This window comes from Paralichthys olivaceus, chromosome 12, assembly GCF_024713975.1.
Source record: "Paralichthys olivaceus isolate ysfri-2021 chromosome 12, ASM2471397v2, whole genome shotgun sequence".
Lineage (NCBI taxonomy): Eukaryota > Metazoa > Chordata > Actinopteri > Pleuronectiformes > Paralichthyidae > Paralichthys > Paralichthys olivaceus.
In genome coordinates, this window is record NC_091104.1 from 16,210,115 (window position 1) to 16,229,168 (window position 19,054).

Here is a 19,054-nt window from a genome sequence, read left to right on the forward strand (position 1 = left end):
TCTTGTGAAACACATTATCTCTAGAGTTTAGCATGGGTTTTAAGTAACGAAACATATTCAAGTTCATTCCTGTCACATTCCTGTGTTTTAGTTGGGACCTTGTTGATAATTTTAAATACACAACAACTGTGCAGTCTACCTCACAGTCATGTGTTCCAGTGGACTGCAATAAGAATTAGTCAATACCATGTTTGTTGTGGTCTGGAAACTTGTTATCCAAGTGACTTAACTTGGGAAAATTTGAAGTGAGACCCAGTGATTTTCATGTGTCATCCTGATGACGTCTGTGTTTGTATCAATGCAGATGTGAACGAGTGTGAGGACACCAGCCTGTGTTTCGGAGGCCAGTGCAACAACACTGTTGGGTCCTTCAGCTGCTCCTGCCCTGTTGGTCTGGAGCTGGAGGATGGGACATTCTGCAGAGGTACACTACATATATACACACACACATACAATATGCAGCGTGGATCATCTGACACGTGTATATACCATTAGTGGTTAACCATTTCTTGTGGCTTACCTCATGCTGGCATCTTGACACAGCTGTGTGTGTATGTTTGTGCTCCTGTGTGACAGATATCAACGAGTGCTTAACCACTGTGGGGATCTGCGGAGAAGGAGACTGTGTTAACACTGAGGGCTCCTACACATGCGTCTGTCCTGATGGTTACACCACCATCAATGGAAGGACCGGCTGCCAAGGTACAGTAACACACTGCAGCAGTAACAGTAACAGTAATGGGAAAATGATCATTTTATAGGTTTTGTGTAATTGGGTGAGGCAGAGTCAACAAAGGAGAAAGTCGGTAATAATGCAATAATGGTTCTTTGTAGATATTGCTTAAGTCATTTTACAGTATCCTTGCTGGCTTGTTCAAGTGTCTTCCCTCAGTGCAGACAGACTGACAGACAGTGTCCCCACCATACTGCCCTGGGCGCTGAGGACCGGCTTGGGACCCCTGGCATGGGTGCCTTTCTGTGTAATGGGCCATGGCTTCATAAACTGTCTCAGCTTGCTTGCTCGCTTGCTCTCAGCACGGACATCAGCGTGATGTTATTCCAGCCGCACCCATTAACCCTTTGGTCACAGCGATGGGGGGAAAATAAGTGTTGCGTGATCATCAGCTTAGAAAGACTTTTCTCTTTCAACCAACCAGAGCATTTGCTGTCAAAATACATGAAATAACTTTGGCTTGGATATCAAAAATTCTGTTGCTTCTGGTGGTTCTTTTGCGCAGGAGGTGAAGTTAAGTAAACAGGGGAATGTCTGGTGGTGAAGTATCCTGTCATGATATGGTACAGGTAGGGTAAGATATGATGCAGGTGGGGTTAGCTCTCTGGGTCCAGGCTGCAGTGAGAAACAGGCATGGTCCTGTAATGGATGAGGGTGACTCTGACGACCTGGGTTCCTCCTAACATTGAGACTTATATTGCCTTAGACATCATCCACAGCCTCTGAGCAAACTGCCCAGCCTGCATCAGGTACTTTGGCCTCCTGCCACAACAAACACTGGACTCTAATTATCCTATAAATCAGCAGTTGTCGTATATTTTCTTGGAGTCTGCCAATGTGTGTACGGTGCTGACACAATGAAAGCCAGACCGCTCTGATATGAGCCTGCAGGGGGAGGTGAAGGGAGGATGAGGATATGAGGGTTTATGGGAATGAAGGATGGGTTTTAGTCAGGTGAGGCCAAAGTGGTGCTTGTCCTTGACCGGGCCTTGTCTTTCAGCAGAACCAGAGAACAGAACATATGCAATAAAGGACTGACAGCAGACTGAAACACACCTAAGCTTAATCCAAATCACTAGGTTGTGCCATAGACTTGCTGTGCCTGTCAATTCAAGTCCTTGAATCAACTCCAAAGCTGTCTAGCCACAGCATATTTATATGTTTGCTTGTAATTGCTCAAGTTTTATTTCCTTTTCTCCCTTTCTTAACAAATGAGTGTTTGCCTTGTCGTCTCTGAAAGATTCATCTGATTATCAAAGTTTGGAAAAGGAAACTGGAATGTGATTTTTTTTTTTCCTTTGCTTTCCTGCCTTTCCCTCAGCTTTTACCCAAGGACTGAACACCTAACAAGTTATGTTGTAATGCTGCAATTATCCACCAATCCACAGCTAATCAGGCATGCAGCTTTCATTATTAATTTTTACGAGTTGGAGGCAAATGTTCTCAGCTTGAAACGTTGAGGTAGAGGTTGTTTTTTTTCTTCTTTTGTTTCCTGTTTGCCAATATATCATTAAGTGTTTCAAAATGGCTAATGAATCTTGTGCTCAGACAAGAGCTTGATTACGAATTCTTCTTGTGATGCTTATGAAAAGGAGTGGTGTTCCCTATGGATTTACCAAGGATGGAGGATATTTAGCAATAATCAATATGTAGCAAATGTCGTCCCACCCTCTCTCTAATTATCCATCTTAATTTGTCTTCCCTTCTCTTTCTCTTTTCCCCTCCTCAGATGTGGATGAATGCAGTAAAGACAATGTGTGCATGCGGGGCCAGTGTCTCAACACCGACGGCTCATTCTTGTGCTTGTGTGAGACTGGTTTCAAGTTCAACGCCGACATGGCTGACTGTGAAGGTGAGGAGGAATAAAATTGCTTCGTCATGTCCTCTTGTGTCTATCATGGTTATTTTTGACACTGTCCTGATATTTTGTGCATCTGAAACCAGCATTTTTGCAACAGCTGTTGATTGATTGTCCCACTACATTTACACTTTAGAATAACTGGTATAGCACAGTTTGCTATGATTGATTATTTATAACCAGTTGGGACTGAGCTCCATTCAAAGTGTCCAAGCTTGGCTCGGAGGTTGGTCCTCCGTGGTTCCAGAACTGAGGGGTGCCTGGATTACGTGGCTGGAGCCCTGAACTCCCTCTCCCCCGAGGGAAGCATGAATGACCCCATTGTGAGCAGGAGGTGTTTCTCCCTCTGGAACGTCTCTCTTTAGCTCCTTCACAAGTTCTTTGGTTGCTGTGATAATATTGTTCTTGGCCACTCCTGTTGCCTGCTGCGTTTACTGAGGACAGCTACACCACAGGCCCCCTGGCCAACTCCCGGCCATTACTTTAAAAGCAGAGAAGCAGAAAAGGGAGTGATAGCATGCGTGCGGGGGTGCATGCGTCCGTGTTAGTGTCTGATTGCACATGTGGTTGTGTTTGTGCCTCTGTTTGTCAGTCACTAACCAACGTCTTCTCTCGATCTGTCTTTTCACAGACAAGGATGAGTGCAAGGAGTTTGGAAGCACAGTGTGTAGTACCTGGCGCTGCGAGAACACCATTGGCTCCTACCGGTGTTTCATGGGCTGCCAGCCTGGCCTCGAGGGAGAAGACGCCAAAGACTGTGGTGAGCGGTCAAACCACATGTAGTTAAAGACTAGCACACACGTTTTTGGGCTTGTATCATACATGTACCCTGATTTGATCCATTTACCAGGGAGTATAGAGTGAGAGAGAGTACAGAGGAGCCTCAACTCACCACTCTAGTCTTCAGGGGTCTGTGTTTGTGCACAGATAATGTTATCTGTTTGGCACGCAGACACAAAGAGCCCGATGTGAATCAAAAGCTATCAGGTACTCGAGATCCTCCTGCACCACAGACCGGGGGGGAGATGGGGAGAAGTGGCCCCTGAAATTGGGGCACTTTAGAAAAAGGAGTGCACTGTCAATGCAGCAGCCGATAATAGTCTCATTCTCCTGACAACGAAGCAAATGGAGTGGTTCTGGCAGAGACACAAGATGGAACCTGATCTGATCTCCTTTGCAGAGGGGGATAGGATTGTCAGGCCAGCTTATATGGTCCCTTACCTCTTTGTACGCCCCATGGAGCAGCCCGCTCACACAGGTTGACTGGCTGGGTTTGTACTTGTGCTACATCTGGACCCACAACCAGCCAGCAACAACAGACTCATCCCCACAAGCTCCAAAATACATGAAGCCCTACAGTGTGTTTACTGGCAGGATTAGACACCTTGAGCTTGTAATATTAATGTGGTTTCTTGCACAAGGATGTTAGTTTATCTCTCTTTATTTTCCAGCAGTGTGTAGCTTGTCGTTGTTGCCTTCACAGAATCATAAAGCAACAAGTTGGGTTTATGGAAGATGAAAACACGAGGCCAAATATTTTCCTCACATTAAGACAGGATCCAAACAGTCATTGGAGATTGACAAGCCAAGAAGAGAAAGCAGTCTGAGAGCATCAGATTGGAATGATGTGTTGGAAGCTGTGGGTGTTTGTGGATGATGTGTGTGCGACTGTGTGTCTGCATGATGTGGTTTGACTGTGGGGAGTGTTTGCATCCTCACTCATCTGTTTGCGTTACTGAATAAGAACCAGGGACTGTCGCGGTTGTAGACGAGCACTCGGAGCTTGGTGCAGCTTCATGTAACCTCACAGTTTTTATTGGACCATCAACAGATGGAGATCAGGCGGGAACATGCTGCTGCAGCGCTGATCAGTGACTGATCGGACCATCACCCTCATCCCGACTTTGTGCAGCTGCCTCCTCACTGCACTTTATGATGTTGTCTGTCTGGCACCAGCTGTAGAGTGCAGGGGCCTGTAGTGTGATAAGGGCCGATTGAAACCAGCTGCTCACCTCTGCTCCTCTATAACTACTAATACATAATGAAGTGTGATTTTAATATATGTCCCTGATAACTCTATAAGGGGCCAAAGACTTCCACAGGCTTGTTAGATGCTATAACTCACACATTATCGTGCCCTGTGGAGCATGATTGAATCTGTAGCTGGGACCTGCCTGAAAAAAGGTTTCACATTGCTCCCTATGCCACAAAACTCTCATTCGACTGAGTCATGACCAAATCTGCCCACCCTCCCTCGGTTGCTACGTCGTGACGCCAGCTGTTCTTGTTATTACTAGACCCCACAACAAACACTTACACTTCTTAGCATTGACTCCAAAGCCCCCAGTTTGAAACCCAGCCCTCTTAGCCTCTATACACAATAGTGGCTTGTTTCACCTCACGATGGGAAGTTGTGGGAGATGCTGCCGTCACCCCAATAAAAGTCTATGGAGGGAGCTCAGTTACTCTGGGGCATTTTTGTCTGCTTGTAAAAATCATCAAATATTTAAGAAAAGGCCAGACGCGGTAATGTGCAGTTTCTGTGAGGGGCGTTGTTTTATTTTTACTCACTGACCTTCGAAGGGGCAGCGGTTGTCTTTGGCTCCGCTCACAACACTCATTTAGATTTAGAGGCCATGACACAAAGGGGAAAAACAGGGTTTTCTTTCCTTCCCCGCAGCAGCGCGTCAGCTGCAACTGTGCTCTGAGGTCTGCGCTCAGCCCTGCCATGATACCATACTGTGAACTGGTGTATGTGTAGATGTGTGTATTCCCAGGTCATTGTTTTTAGCTTTGACTCACCATCGAGCTCATAAATCCCCTCGAGCTATGCCTTGTCTTTAATAAGACTTTCCCAAGAGAGGAAATTGTCTGCGGTCACACTCTTGCCAACCTCCCACCCCTGCAAACATATAGAAATCTAAAGACTTCACCATGTGTGAGTGTGTGATCGCTCATTCTGTTTCCCAGATGTAAGATAAAGTTTTTTTTTCTTGGAAGTACTCACTCGAGGTGACAGGTTGACATCCTCTGTAGTTAACCCGAGCGGTTGGCGAGGTTGTAGATCGAACACCAGATAAAGCTCATAAACATTCTTCCCTGAAAACAAATACCCCAACTCATCTTTGTCCAGTCACGTGTTAAACCACCTCTGCATATGGGTCCAATCAAAAGAGGGGTTGCCCAGAGATTACGGGAGAAGTTTGGGCTGCGGAGGGTGAGCTTGCAGTCACTGATTCCCTCTATTCCTGTTCCCTGCCACCATGTGCTCCAGATTAACACATGGCACAGAGACCCACAGTTAACCCACCGCCACCCTCAATCACTGCATCACCGGATCCAGGAAGCAGGTTCTCTTGGTCAGACCATTAGAGTAGGTGCCTATCGCCCCTTAACCCCCTCCTTATCCAGATGAACTCCTTTCCCTCTTCCCCCCTGGTAATTCACAGTGCTGCATGTGTCCTAATGTAAGTCATTAGTCCATGGAAAGACAAGGTAAGGCAATCCCACATCCTGCTGGTGTGAGATGAGCTCTTGCTGGAGTTATCTCATTTTCTATTGTTAATTTATCCCCCACAAACCATTAAAGCTGTGATGAAGCGAGCTGACTCTCTGCTTGGATGACAGATCAAATAATGCTGATTAAGTAACGCTGCCACTCAAACACTACATAGTCACATACACAGCAAAACAAAGGCCATTATGAAAAAAGTTTTGCTCGATGTTCTCATTCCTCCCTGGGATGATACTTTGATTGCATCTCATCACAACATGTGGTTTTGCACCAGATTTTGTTCCATGTTACACATGAATGAAAAACCGCTTGCAGACACTGATTATTTCATATATTAGCAGAGCCCTTTCATCGCCCTCCTCTCAGACCTCACAGCTGGCGGCCGCCACCATTCCAACATTCCTAACGCTACTTAAGTGCTTCACACTTGAGGAAATGTTCCTCAAACTCTGATATACAATACCAGTCACTTTATTCTCTGAGAGTAGTCTTGATAAAGTTTTGCGAATATTCTTCTTTAGAATGTTTTTTTTTATTTTAAATGTGCCACTTCTGCACTATTCTCCACAGCTATAAAATGCTAATCTGATGGGTTGGTGGTTTTCAGTATGTCTCCATCCAGTCCCCCTCTATTATCTCGCTGCCATCTGAGCCCACATGTCTATTCTAGCAATTCTGGCACTTGTCAGCGTTTTCTGTGAAAGGTTTTACAAATGACAAAGACGATTGTGTCTCTGCAGTTTTATTAGCTTGTGGGAGTCCCTGTCTCTGACCCATGAGGCATGTTAGAGACAGGAACACTGACAGAGGACTGTCCCCCAGCAGGCCTGAGAAAACGGTTGTCTGTGTTGGAGGGGAAGACAAGGCCCTGGCTAAGCAATCTCTTCAAACCAAATGGCTTGTAATTTCCCTGGCTCTCTTCCTTCGTTTCTTGAATGAATACCTCATGAGCACTCAGAGACAAAATAAAACTGGTTTCGACAACATGTGAGCGACAGAACATCAGTTTCTTTTAAACATCTGCCATTTAAGTTTTTTTCTCAACAGAGCAGACATATCCAACCCGAGCCTGTCAGGACCTGTTAAAACATAATTTCAAAATGATATTTGGGTTTGAATTGGTTTCGGTCACATTGGCTGGGCTATTTATGTGATTTTTTAAAAACTTCTTATGCGTGTAAAAAAACATCAGACTCGGGTCAGGTTCGGACACAAAAAACTGAATTCCTGTCGGATTCTGTTAGTTTTCTCACGGGACTGGACGGGTTAACACAGAACATTGCAGCCTGAACTGCACTTTAAGTCCAAGTGAGCTCAATGAGGCTGTCAAATGAAACGGGTCAAAATGTTTTTTGAATATTGAAGTTGTTGAAATAGGTCCTTCCTGTTTTTCTAAAACTTTGCTCCAGTGAAAGTTACTAGTTATGGAAACTTTGAATAGAATGATCTTGGAGACTTGTTATGAAACTAAAGTCAACAAAAAGAAATCAAATCATGTTTATTTCAAAACAGACATAATGGTCTGTTCTCTAATATCATAAGTGCAGTGCATATGGAATAATAGATCTATTTGTCATCACATCCACAACCCAATGACTTACAGAAAATACAAGCACTGACTTACTATAACTACATTAGTGGCTAAAATAGTTTTGACTAACTTTATTTTCTTTATTCCATAACTAAAAAGAACAAGATGTTGTTTCTAACATAACTTTAACAAATTTTAAATTCTTAAAATTATCTGGAAAAGCTGCTTGACCACAGCAACACTGGAACAGATGAGTAGCTGTTTTGTCTTTTGTCTGTTTATTCTTTAGAACAAGTAAACACTCACTAAAATACACAGTGGAACTCTGGGGAATTTAAAATCTAAATAAAAACATTAGTTATGTCTCTGCACTAACGTTTAACTTGTCACAGTTCTCAGAAAACGACCCAAGAGCACCACTCAGGAGGTAGATTTAAAAGTAGAATCTTGTAGAATCAAAGTATCTTGTTCAAAAAAAAAAAAAAGGAAGAATATGAAAATCCAAGCAGGCAAACAAAGCACAAAAGGTCGGAATGAGCCAAAATCAAAAAGACACAGGCAAGATCCAAAACACGATCAGGATGATCAGGCAGGCAAAGAACAGAGCGCTGGAAATCTAAGACACATGGCACAAAGACAATCTGGCAGAGAGCGAGTGGAAACAGAGTGACGGTAGTGTATATACACCGGGGAGCTTATGAGGTGATGGAGAACAGGTGAGCAGGTGAGTGGCGAGGACGAGCAGGTCAGGTGGTTCTGCTGCCAGGAACAACAGGCAGGTGGGAGAGGTGGGGTCTGACACGGCTGCAGAATTAGAACGTGTACTAACGACTGGACTGAACGAATGAAGGAACTCAAAACCGTGACGGCAAACTTGTCAAAAAATAGTTGTGTTAACACTGAGCAGTGGCAAGTTTTAAGTGACCACAGGACAGAGCCACAAAGTGTGACTGTTTTTTTTAAACAATTATAATCAGACCTGTCCTCCAGTGTTATCAGTTTTTGGCCAAACTCCTGCACTGAAGACGCCAAGAAATACAAAATCTTGTGTGTCAGAAATTACTAACAAATGTTGCCTTTCCACAGCGAGTGGTAGAGACTCAGCAGTGCTGTTATATAGTCATGTGTTAACAGTCTCAATATGTACGTCTCCACATACTCTGACATATAGCAGCGTCCCTTCACTGGTTTTATTAACCTTGCATTATGATTTATTACCATGCAAAGAATAAAACCACTAAAAGCTGCCGTCTGCCACATTTCATTTCTAACTACCATGTCAGACTTAAAATCAAATCGTTCAGTTTGCTCTGAATCCTTCTTGATTTTTAAGGACATCTACAGCTGATGTCAAACGCATTCAGTGGGTTTCAACAGATTTAGTGGAACGTTGTCAAAAAACGCTTCAGATGAAATCTAAACTCCCAGACATCTTTCTGTAAAGGGTGAAAGCTGACGGCTCAGGAGGTAGAACGGGTCATCCACTAATCAGAAGGTCAGTGGTTAGATCCCTTGCTCATCCATTCCACGTGCTGAAGTGTCCTCGGGCAAGACACAGAACCCCAGCTGTGTGTGATGCACTGTGTGAATGTGTGTGTGTGTGTTTGTGTGAATGGCAATAGTTTGAGTGGTCATCAAGACAAGAAAAGAGCTAGATAAATACAGACCATTTACCATTTTACTTCAAAATGTATTTAGAAAAATTAAGTACAGTAGGAGGTAGTACTTTTGTTACATCTCCTCACTGATGCTGCCTGTGTTGCTATAAACTCCTCTAGTGTCGCTTCTCATGTCATCAAACAAATAACATTCACTTGCAGTTTTCCAGACCCACAGCACCTTCACGTATCCTGAGCTGGTGCAGAGAGAAACTCTCCCTGAATTAACTAACACACACCACAGTTTGAAAAGTCTCTTAATGGATCGTCTCATCTGTTCACTGTGTCTCACATGTTATGATGGAAGCCATCTCTGTTGTTATTGTAAGGTTTCGGAATGGTAGTGGTGTTTATTTTGGATAAGCGGTGCCGTGTTTACTGAGCCGGTTTGGAAGTCTATTGTGTCGACTGACACTGTAAATATTAATGCTCACCTCTCTGTGTGCTCGGGCCTTGCAGATATTGATGAGTGCATCAACACTACCATCTGTGGGAACCACGGCTTCTGCGAGAACACGGACGGCTCCTTCCACTGCCAGTGTGACCAGGGCTACACCAACCCGCCCGGAGACATGAGCAGATGTATCGGTGTGTTAACTGCTGTCCAATAAATATGAACCACATAGAGCTATTAAAAACACATCAGTGCTTCACTATGGTAAACATGGGCACTGTAATACTTTGAGTCAATCACACACATCGTCCATCCTGCTGCTATAAGTAATCACAAGAGCAGTAAATGTGTATTTGTATTAATGTGCAACTGAAAACAGTGCCAAATATTAATGAGCTAATCAGCTCTGTTTATTCCTGTTTCAGATATGTTGCTGTTTTTGAAAATTACCCAGCCTTTTCTGAAAGATTATGTTTTTACATGTGACCCATTTTAAGATCCATCTCTCTCTCTCTCTCTCTCTCTCTCTCTCTCTCTCTCTCTATCTCTCTCTCTCTCTCTCTATCTATCTATCTAATTGATTATGAAAAAAGTGCTTTATAAAGAAATGTATATGTTTATATAGGATTTTGTGCCTTCGCCTTTGCGTGACCTTTTCTTGACCACGTCGAGCACGCTCCTGTGCGTATGCGCCTGATCCCGTTGACTGACCCAGCGCCCTCCTCTCCTATCTTTTCTCAGACGTGAACGAGTGCGAGATGAGCTTGGCGCTGTGTGGGGAGGCCCTGTGTGAGAACGTTGATGGCAGCTTCCTGTGCATCTGCCCCTACAACAATGAGGAATTTGATCCCATCACCAACCAGTGCCGCTCCCTGGGTAATAGAGCAGCACCGGCGCTCATAGTGACTCACAGGACTTAATTCTCCGTCCCATCGGAGACGGAGTTGTCCCTGATTTAATGAACCGTCTCTCATTATCCAAACAAAAAGGGTGAAGAGGTGGACATGACTTAACTCCACGTCTCTTACAGTATCTTTCTGACCTGGCTGTTTCCATTTGTTTTATAGGCTGGGGTTATGGTTGGGTGGGTTGCCTACAAAAATTTGTATTAGCCTAATCCCTTGGACAAATGATTTAGTAACTCCTCTGCTAGAGCCAAGCCAATGCCCTGAGGCCTTAGTTACTGTAAACCCATTTCCCCACCAAGACAAACATGAATAAGGTGTAGCTATTGGCAATTAGAGCTGAAGACACATTGCTCTCTTCCGTGCTAAAATGATCTTAAATGCAGAGGTTACACATATTTAGTGTATTGCAATTTCAGAATGACAGAACGGGCCTTTTTGAGTCATGGAAATACCATCACCTCTCCAGCTTGATAGGCGTATGTGTACACAGTTTGGGCGTATTTACATTATCAAGCGGCGCGCCCTCAGCCGGGATGTTTTTCCTCCTGCCTGGGCACTAAACCCCAGCTATGCCTTTGTGTACCTTTTTGCCACATTCCTCTGTTTGCTTTCGACGTGTGTTAATCAATCATGTGAGAGTGAATGGTGTGTTTACTCACATGCCAGTGTTTCCATTTGGTTAAGCCGGCAGCTTTGGGTAAAATGCCTGAGCCCATGCCTTTGGACAAATGAGCAGGCACAGCAGTGGCAGGGCAGGGTAGGGTAATGCATTACCTGCTGGAGGCATGTGGACGCACTCTGATGGATGAGGAGCAGAGGCCACTTGACTGTTCTACAGTGGGATGATGTGCTAGGGGAAATGTGGGATCTACTGTAACCCAATGTGACTGGAGGATCCCACCTCCACATTGGCTTTTCCTACCAGGACATTTGACCTCTGACCTCCCTGAGTGAAGAAAATGACTTTTCCTTGTCCTTCTTCAGTAGACATCGAACTGAAACCTGCCGCACCACCTGCCCCCTCAGCTGACGAGAGGAAGGAGTGTTACTACAACTTGAATGGCGCCAACTTCTGCGACAACGTTCTGTCTCGCAACACCACCAAGCAGGAGTGCTGCTGCACGGTGGGGGCGGGCTGGGGGGACAACTGTGAGATCCACGCCTGTCCTGTCCCAGGAAGAGGTAGATGATCCTTATTCAGACTTCATGAACATTTTTGTTTCAAACTCTTTTTTGCTTTTCACTAATGAGGCCATGTCTTCTTTTCCAGATGATTATAACCAGTTGTGTCCTCATGGCAGCGGCTTGTTGCCTATGCCTGTTTCCTCTGTACAACCTCTGGGAGAACAGCACCCTTTCATAGGTACTCTCTCTTTCATACATGAAAATCTATTATTACTATCCATCTATTCTGCTACATTTTTGTTTGCAAACACTTTAACTCTACTACGAATGCACCTAGTGTCCACACTACTCTGGAGCTTTAGAGCCCGATTTAGTCAGAGATCATTTTAGTTTGATGTCTTCAAACAAAATGTAGTAGTAATAAGCATGTGGCTCAAGCTCTTCACACCAACTTTAAAGTGGCACAGCATCTGTTTTATTTCAACCTGCGGCAACTTTTAAAGCTTGATATACAGACATAATCCCTCAGTGTGTTTATTAGGCTGCCTCAACAGCAGGCAGAGGCTTAATGGGGAAATTGCATACCTGACTAATTACTGCAATTGTGGTGAGACAGCTTCTTACAAGCAGAGTGAATGACATCTTAGGCAGCGAGCCAGTGCTTTGGAAAAACAGAATTGCGTTAGTTTTCAATTCACATTTACGTAACACCAAGGTGTGAATCTGTCTGTCTCCCCTCAGATGCAAACGAGTGTGAGATGTTTGGATCAGACATTTGTAAGAATGGAAGGTGTTCAAACCTCTTTTCTTCATATAACTGCTACTGTCGCTCTGGCTTCTACTACGATAACATCCGGCTGGAGTGTGTGGGTAAGGAAAACATTTGTGTAACAATCGGATTAACTCTACTCCAGCTATCCAGCATTATCGATAAGTGAGCAGCTACACCAATCCACCATATTGTACAGAAGTCAGATTTAACGACTCATATTAAAAATGTATTGTGACAATCTTCAGATCTTTTAATCTCATTTGTGTTCTAATTAGACAATTTAATACTCATGTGTTAAAATGCAATGAATTTTCACTGATGATTGATAAATGTGTACCTCTGCTCATATGTGTGTTTTTAGATTATGATGAGTGTAAATTTGGAAGCACCTGTGAGAACGGAGCCTGTGTGAACACGGCTGGGTCCTTCAACTGTTTCTGCAGTCCTCCTTTAGTGTTGGACAGCACCCGGCGCCGCTGCATTGGCCTCAACATCACAGAGGGTGCGACACACACACACACACACACACACACTTTTCTTATATTTGGTGCTTTCTTTTCAGATGCTTTTAGAGATTACACAATGGATCAATTAATTGGTTATTTAACTCAAACAAATCTTAACGCAAAAATTAATCTGCAGTAAAACAGATTTACACATTGTGTGGTTGTAGCTTCTCAAATGTGAGGATTTGTTGCTTTGATATTTATTTAACTATTTTCAGATACTCTATAGACCAAACAATCAGTTTATTGGAAAATTAATCTGTTGGTTTATTAGCATTGGAAATTATCATTAGCTGAGATGTGAGGTGAGTGTAAAGTCTTCTTGTGGATGGATGTGAGGCTCAGTTCAATCATTAGCATATACAGTTTACATTTTTCATTGCAGTGCACGATTGTATTGAACACTGTGGATGTGTTCAGTCACTTTTGTTGATCCTGCCTCGTTTTCTCTCCCAGAAACTCTTGAGCCTGATCACGATGTGCACATGGATATCTGCTGGCAGCGACTGGAGGGGGACGGCATATGTTCAGAACCCCTCCAGGAACAAAGAACTACATACACTGAGTGCTGCTGCCTGTTCGGCATCGCCTGGAGCGGACAGTGTGCCTTCTGTCCCAGGAGAGACTCTGGTGAGAAGAACGATGCACATGGCACAGTGATGACTGTTTGATTGTTGTCTTTCTCTTAACTTTACTGTTATTAATGTCCTACATATAACTCCTGTGTGATGTTGTGCTCAGATGACTATGCAATCATGTGCAACCTGGCCCGGAGAGGAGGTTCAGACAGTCTGCGAGAACGACAGGGTTATGAATACGGTATTGAGGAGCCAGAGGGACCTTTTGTTCCTCCATACTGGGACAATTATGGCAGCCCTGCAGGACCCTATGACATCCCTGAAAGCGTTCCGCTCTTCAACGACAATGATTACAGCGTCCAACAGCCACCTGTCCGCATCTCCATCCCACGACCACGGGAGCAGCAGCCACGACCAGAGGATTCTTACGCTGGTGGGTAGATGCTTCCTTCTTTTGCCTCGTTTCTACACAAAGCTCCAATCAACCAGAAGAGTATTCATTCCTATGGCTGTGTTCTTCAGTGTATTGCAAAACTCCTCTCCTATGTTTTAAAGTTAAATTACTTGGGGATACTTCTTTGTTACATTCATATATATATTAATATATCTGTATATATCAATAGATATATTGATAATAATATAATTTACATCAACAATGGGCTTTAACCAGCAATCTTTAGGCAATGGTATTTGTACTGAAATAGTTCCAGGTGCATATTCTTCAAAGGCAAAAGTAAAGAAAAGTAGTAAACATTATCGTTATCCGTATATGAACCAGAACTATGGACACAAACCAAAACTTTGTGGAAACTAGATGATAGACATGGACGCACTGTTAAGATTCTCATCTCCGGTATGTCCATTGGAATGTTTAAGAATATCTATTGTTATGTGTATTAATGCATTGGCAAACTTAAATACAGACAAGCTATGAGCTCCACCAACAATTGTCATGCAATGATGGATAAAGAAGCGATAATTAAATTGCAAATTACTAATACAATTCTATCAAATTGCTCAGTGTCATCAAACTTTGTTGATTGTAAAGAATAAAGTACAAGCTTCTTGTTTAATAATGTGATGTGTTTTTTTCTTTCACATTCCTGCGTCCAGGGCGCTATGATGGCTTCGAGGGTCTCCGGGCGGAGGAATGTGGAATCCTGAACGGCTGTGAAAACGGTCGCTGCGTTCGTGTGCGAGAAGGCTACACCTGCGACTGCTTCGATGGATACGAACTGGACCTAAACAAGATGGCCTGTATAGGTAGGGTGCTTTCTTCTCAGCAGACCACCCATATATAAACTCAAATGTTCAGGGATTTCCCAAAATCAATAGAGAATCAATCTCTTCATTTTGTTTCGAAATGCGGAGCTGAATCTTGAAATCAAACCGCGGTGAACTCTCCCTTCAGATCTGAGCCTTTTCGGGCAAGCTCTTGGTTTCATTTCAGTGAGGTAACTCTTCATGTAGTATATCATCAGGCTCAAGGAGAAGCTTTGAATTTGACAGCCTTGCATTAAGTTACGTTTTATGGGAAACTAATGAAAGGAGTGAACTCGTCAAAACCATTGTGTTACTCTTTGGTCTGAAATTCCCAGGTCGCACTCTGCCAAAAGAAAGGAGGCCTTGAATCTCAGCCACTCTGTGTATTACAGGAGATATTATATCTTTTAAGTGTACTCTGTTTGCTTTGTGAGAAAGTGAGACTGTCTTGTTTTAATGAAATCCTATGTTTGCAATATTCTGAGTGCACACAACCTTATCAGCTCCAAGGCCATTCTCCCAAGGAACGTGATTGAATGCCGACGCGGTGGAAACATGTGGGAGCTGCACAGCTCGTGCCATTCCTCCTCTTACAAATATCACCGCCAGCAGAACATGACATAAACAGAGGAAGGGTCCTTTGAGATCAGCTGCTATGAAACTACAATCAGACCTCCCATGCTGAAAAAGAGGGAAAAATTCTCTTCAAGGCCAAAAGGGAAACATAATCCAGTGCAATGTTAATTTTACCATCATCGTGAACAGTTCAGTGCTCACCATGGCTGGGAAGTACAGTTCAGACTCGATCCGGCCGACACGCAACATGACGGCATGCTTGATTAAACATATACAAGATGAGATGTTACGCAACAACATTGACAACTTTGAAACTCTGACAAATTTAAACGCCTGCTATTATTCACAATGTTAAACAAGATGTTCAGTCATCTTATTTAAATGTGCATTTAGTAGCTGTTGTTGATTGTGTCACAGGATCTTGACCTTTGGCCTCAGTGTACACTCCAGGTCGGCCTGTATGAGGCCAGAACACATCTGCTGGCAGCTAACACCTGATATCTACCGGTAGTTGGTGCAGGTGTAGTTTGTACAGAAGACCTTCAAAATTGAAGTTAAGAAAGTAGCTCAATCAAGATTTTGTTATGCCTCAGCGACCAGAGGCAAAATGTTCATGGGTTTTCTGTCTGTCCATCACATTGTTGTGAACACACTTGTCACTTTGAATCAAAGTGATTTTGGTGGTTGAAAGTCAAAGGTCACAGTGACCTCATATGAATCTGGAAAAAAATGTATGTTGATTGAAACTTCACTGGTGGGCGGAGCCATACAACCAAAGGAGGGGAATTTTTCCCAGAATCTCAAACTCCATCTGCTAACGAAAGTCATGCGAGATGACAAAATGCTGCAGAATCGCTCCTAAATGAACCAAATACTGTTTCTAATGCAAAGAATTAATGTTCCATTTCAATGTCCTTGAAAATACTAAAATCACCAAACTCAGTGTGAATCTGACGCCAGTGATTAACTCCTCACGTCTCTTTTTTCACTGCAGACATAAACGAGTGTGAAGACATCAATGACAAGGTGCCCCTGTGTCAGAACGGGCAGTGCACCAACACGGAGGGGTCGTACAAGTGCACCTGTTTGCCGGGTTTCGTGGCGTCTGCCCAACCACACAAATGCATCCCGACAATCCCAGAGTCGGGGCTCAGAGAGACGGGAAACTGAGACAGTGACTGCTGAAGCGCTGGCTTCTACTGCTTTTTCAAAGATCACCTTAAACACCCCTCTGCCCTTTTCCCCTGAAGGGCCTGGCCCTAAACCTCCAACAGTGACACTGAAATGTCCAATATCATCTCCCTACAGTCACACACACACACACACACACACACACACACACACACACACACACACACACACACACACACACACACACACACACATTCAGCACAGAAAACACACGTTTCCCTCTCATACACATTCAAGAGGACCAGGAACACAGTGCAGTGAATGTATTACATGGGATTTAATATTCACCAGATATCCATTTGCCTTAAAGGGATTTTGTAGACTGATTGTTTTTTTATTCAGTAACCCCTGGCAATTTGATTTACAGATTTATTTTCCACACTCTTTTCTCTGTCACTTCTTCTTTTGTTGTTGTATTATTTATTTCATCTCCATGACTCGCCTCTGCAAAGTAAGGAAACAATTTCAGACGTCATACTTCCTTTGGTTTTATTTGTCTCACCGATTGATTCAGAGACAGTGTGGCCCGGTGATATTGTAGAAGAGGAAATCAACTCATGACACAGCTTCTGCATCACTGTCAAACCTCTAATGTCTAACGCTCAGCCATTGTAATTCGCCTTGGCCTTGGACTAAACGGGCGCCAGGGTTTACAAACGTCACAAATTCGAAGAACTTTTCCCGCCGCTGGCTTCCTGAACTTCACCATTAACTACGAGTTGAAGTTGTAAGAATCTCTGGACCAAGAAGTGTGAAGTCAGCAACGCCAAACCTCCTTATTCAAAGCTTCAGCCTGTATGTGGACATGAAGAGACTATAGATGTATATGATGATCTATGTAATGTTTTGAAAAAGGTGCAATAACCCGCCTTCCTCTGTTTGACACCACTTTCATAATATTAGCAATGAAGTATGCTGATCCCATTTTTGTTTTCTTTTTAACAGTATTAACCTGTTTTATACTCAAATCAATGCACCACGACTTAAGTTTGATTCTAGGCTGTGTTGAAGCCTAACACCGGAAACTATAAGAAGGTACGTTAGATGAAATTATCCACAAATATCACTGTTTTCAAACTGTAAGATTGGTTTCACGCACCACAAGGATTCCTCGTTGTCATCCAGCGCCCTCACATCAGACTGTTCCCACAATTCTGAATGCACGTAAAGACAAAAGGCTTCGTTGGAGAGGTTTGGTTTATTTTGTACAGATCTAGTACTATGTATTATTTTTGTTACATATTCTCTTAATGCATTATAGCACAACCAATATTTTGTTTGACGTAAAACATTAAAGTGTAAGAAAAAAAGTCTGGCATTATAGCTTTGTAGATTTATTCATGTCTGTAAAAATGTTTTTTTTAAAGCATATCTTTTTATGTGTGAGGAGAGAGTGGCTGACACTGTACTAGAGGAACTGTGTGTATAACCTGCCCTGTGGAGCAGACAATGAATTATATATATTTTTGGAAGTGGCAGCACTGTTCAAATCACAGACATTTTGTCTCTTCAAGTACATTACAAAGACGACGCTTTGGAAAATGCAAGCACCAGCTTAAATGTGTGTTACAACTTTTTGGCTAAATATGATTCATTATTTCCTTTAGTCTCTGTTTGATCCTTCGGTCATGAATGTATCATAGACAGTATCAGCCTACTTTATTTGGTTTCTTTATTCGCTCTAATACCTTTTTGACTCTCATATTCAGGTTTAAGAAAGTTATGGCATTATTTGTCTGATGGACTGAAGTTCAGCAGTAATGTAAAAGTCTGATTCTAACTTTAGTGGATGAAAAAACGTATGCCCTTAACCTGCATTATCATCTTCAGATGTACAAACACAACATATTTTTGTTTTACTGTACTTTACTGTTCATATCATCACCTGAACCGGAGCAGAAATCTGACATTGAGGAAAACGTTTCAATATTTAAAACCTTTCAAACACACAAATAACTTCAATTTCTTGTTGTAAATCTGTGTTCATTGGAAATATAATGCTCATTCATTTTGTTTACCTCTCGACTGTAATCACTATCAGTCATCAAAATAAAAACGTACAAAATACCTCTTGTCTCTTTGAGCATTTACTTTGCAAAATGGCAGCCGACACACTTCACGGTCTCCATATGTGTAGTCACACAGCAGTTAGCCCACAGCAGTATATTCTATTCTATTTGGAGCAGGTTAGTACAACAGTGTGTAGCTGTGATGGAAGAAGTATTCAGATCCCTTAGTTGAAATGTAGTCATATAAATGTAAAAATATTCAGAAAGAGTAAAAGAAAAAGTACTAAATATTTTTTAAAAGGTAAAAATCATAATCACCAAATGTAATACAACTAAAACTATCAAAATTGAAAGTATTTTTTTATGCAATCTGACCTGTTTGGGTTTAAATACTTGGATTATTTAAGTATTGTTTCAATAAAAAAAACCTGTAAGATG

At 42.8% G+C, this 19,054-nt stretch overlaps 1 protein-coding gene across 2 annotated transcripts in view; it reads left to right on the forward strand.

Moving 5' to 3' along the window:
- Positions 1 to 18,674, forward strand: part of LOC109627899 (latent-transforming growth factor beta-binding protein 2) — an 84,484-nt gene extending 65,810 nt beyond the window's left edge. Inside the window, exons 28-41 of one of the 2 annotated variants that reach the window (XM_069535706.1) lie at positions 305 to 424; positions 577 to 702; positions 2,463 to 2,585; positions 3,223 to 3,351; positions 9,754 to 9,882; positions 10,430 to 10,564; positions 11,581 to 11,778; positions 11,867 to 11,959; positions 12,463 to 12,591; positions 12,855 to 12,995; positions 13,456 to 13,629; positions 13,741 to 14,010; positions 14,691 to 14,840; positions 16,411 to 18,674. In XM_069535706.1, the coding sequence (XP_069391807.1) occupies positions 305 to 424; positions 577 to 702; positions 2,463 to 2,585; positions 3,223 to 3,351; positions 9,754 to 9,882; positions 10,430 to 10,564; positions 11,581 to 11,778; positions 11,867 to 11,959; positions 12,463 to 12,591; positions 12,855 to 12,995; positions 13,456 to 13,629; positions 13,741 to 14,010; positions 14,691 to 14,840; positions 16,411 to 16,586 (2,093 nt within the window). In that variant the 3' untranslated portion in view covers positions 16,587 to 18,674. The remainder of the gene's footprint in view (positions 1 to 304; positions 425 to 576; positions 703 to 2,462; positions 2,586 to 3,222; positions 3,352 to 9,753; positions 9,883 to 10,429; positions 10,565 to 11,580; positions 11,779 to 11,866; positions 11,960 to 12,462; positions 12,592 to 12,854; positions 12,996 to 13,455; positions 13,630 to 13,740; positions 14,011 to 14,690; positions 14,841 to 16,410) is intronic. The other variant, XM_069535707.1, reaches the window with a different exon arrangement.
- Positions 18,675 to 19,054: the final 380 nt, after the last annotated feature.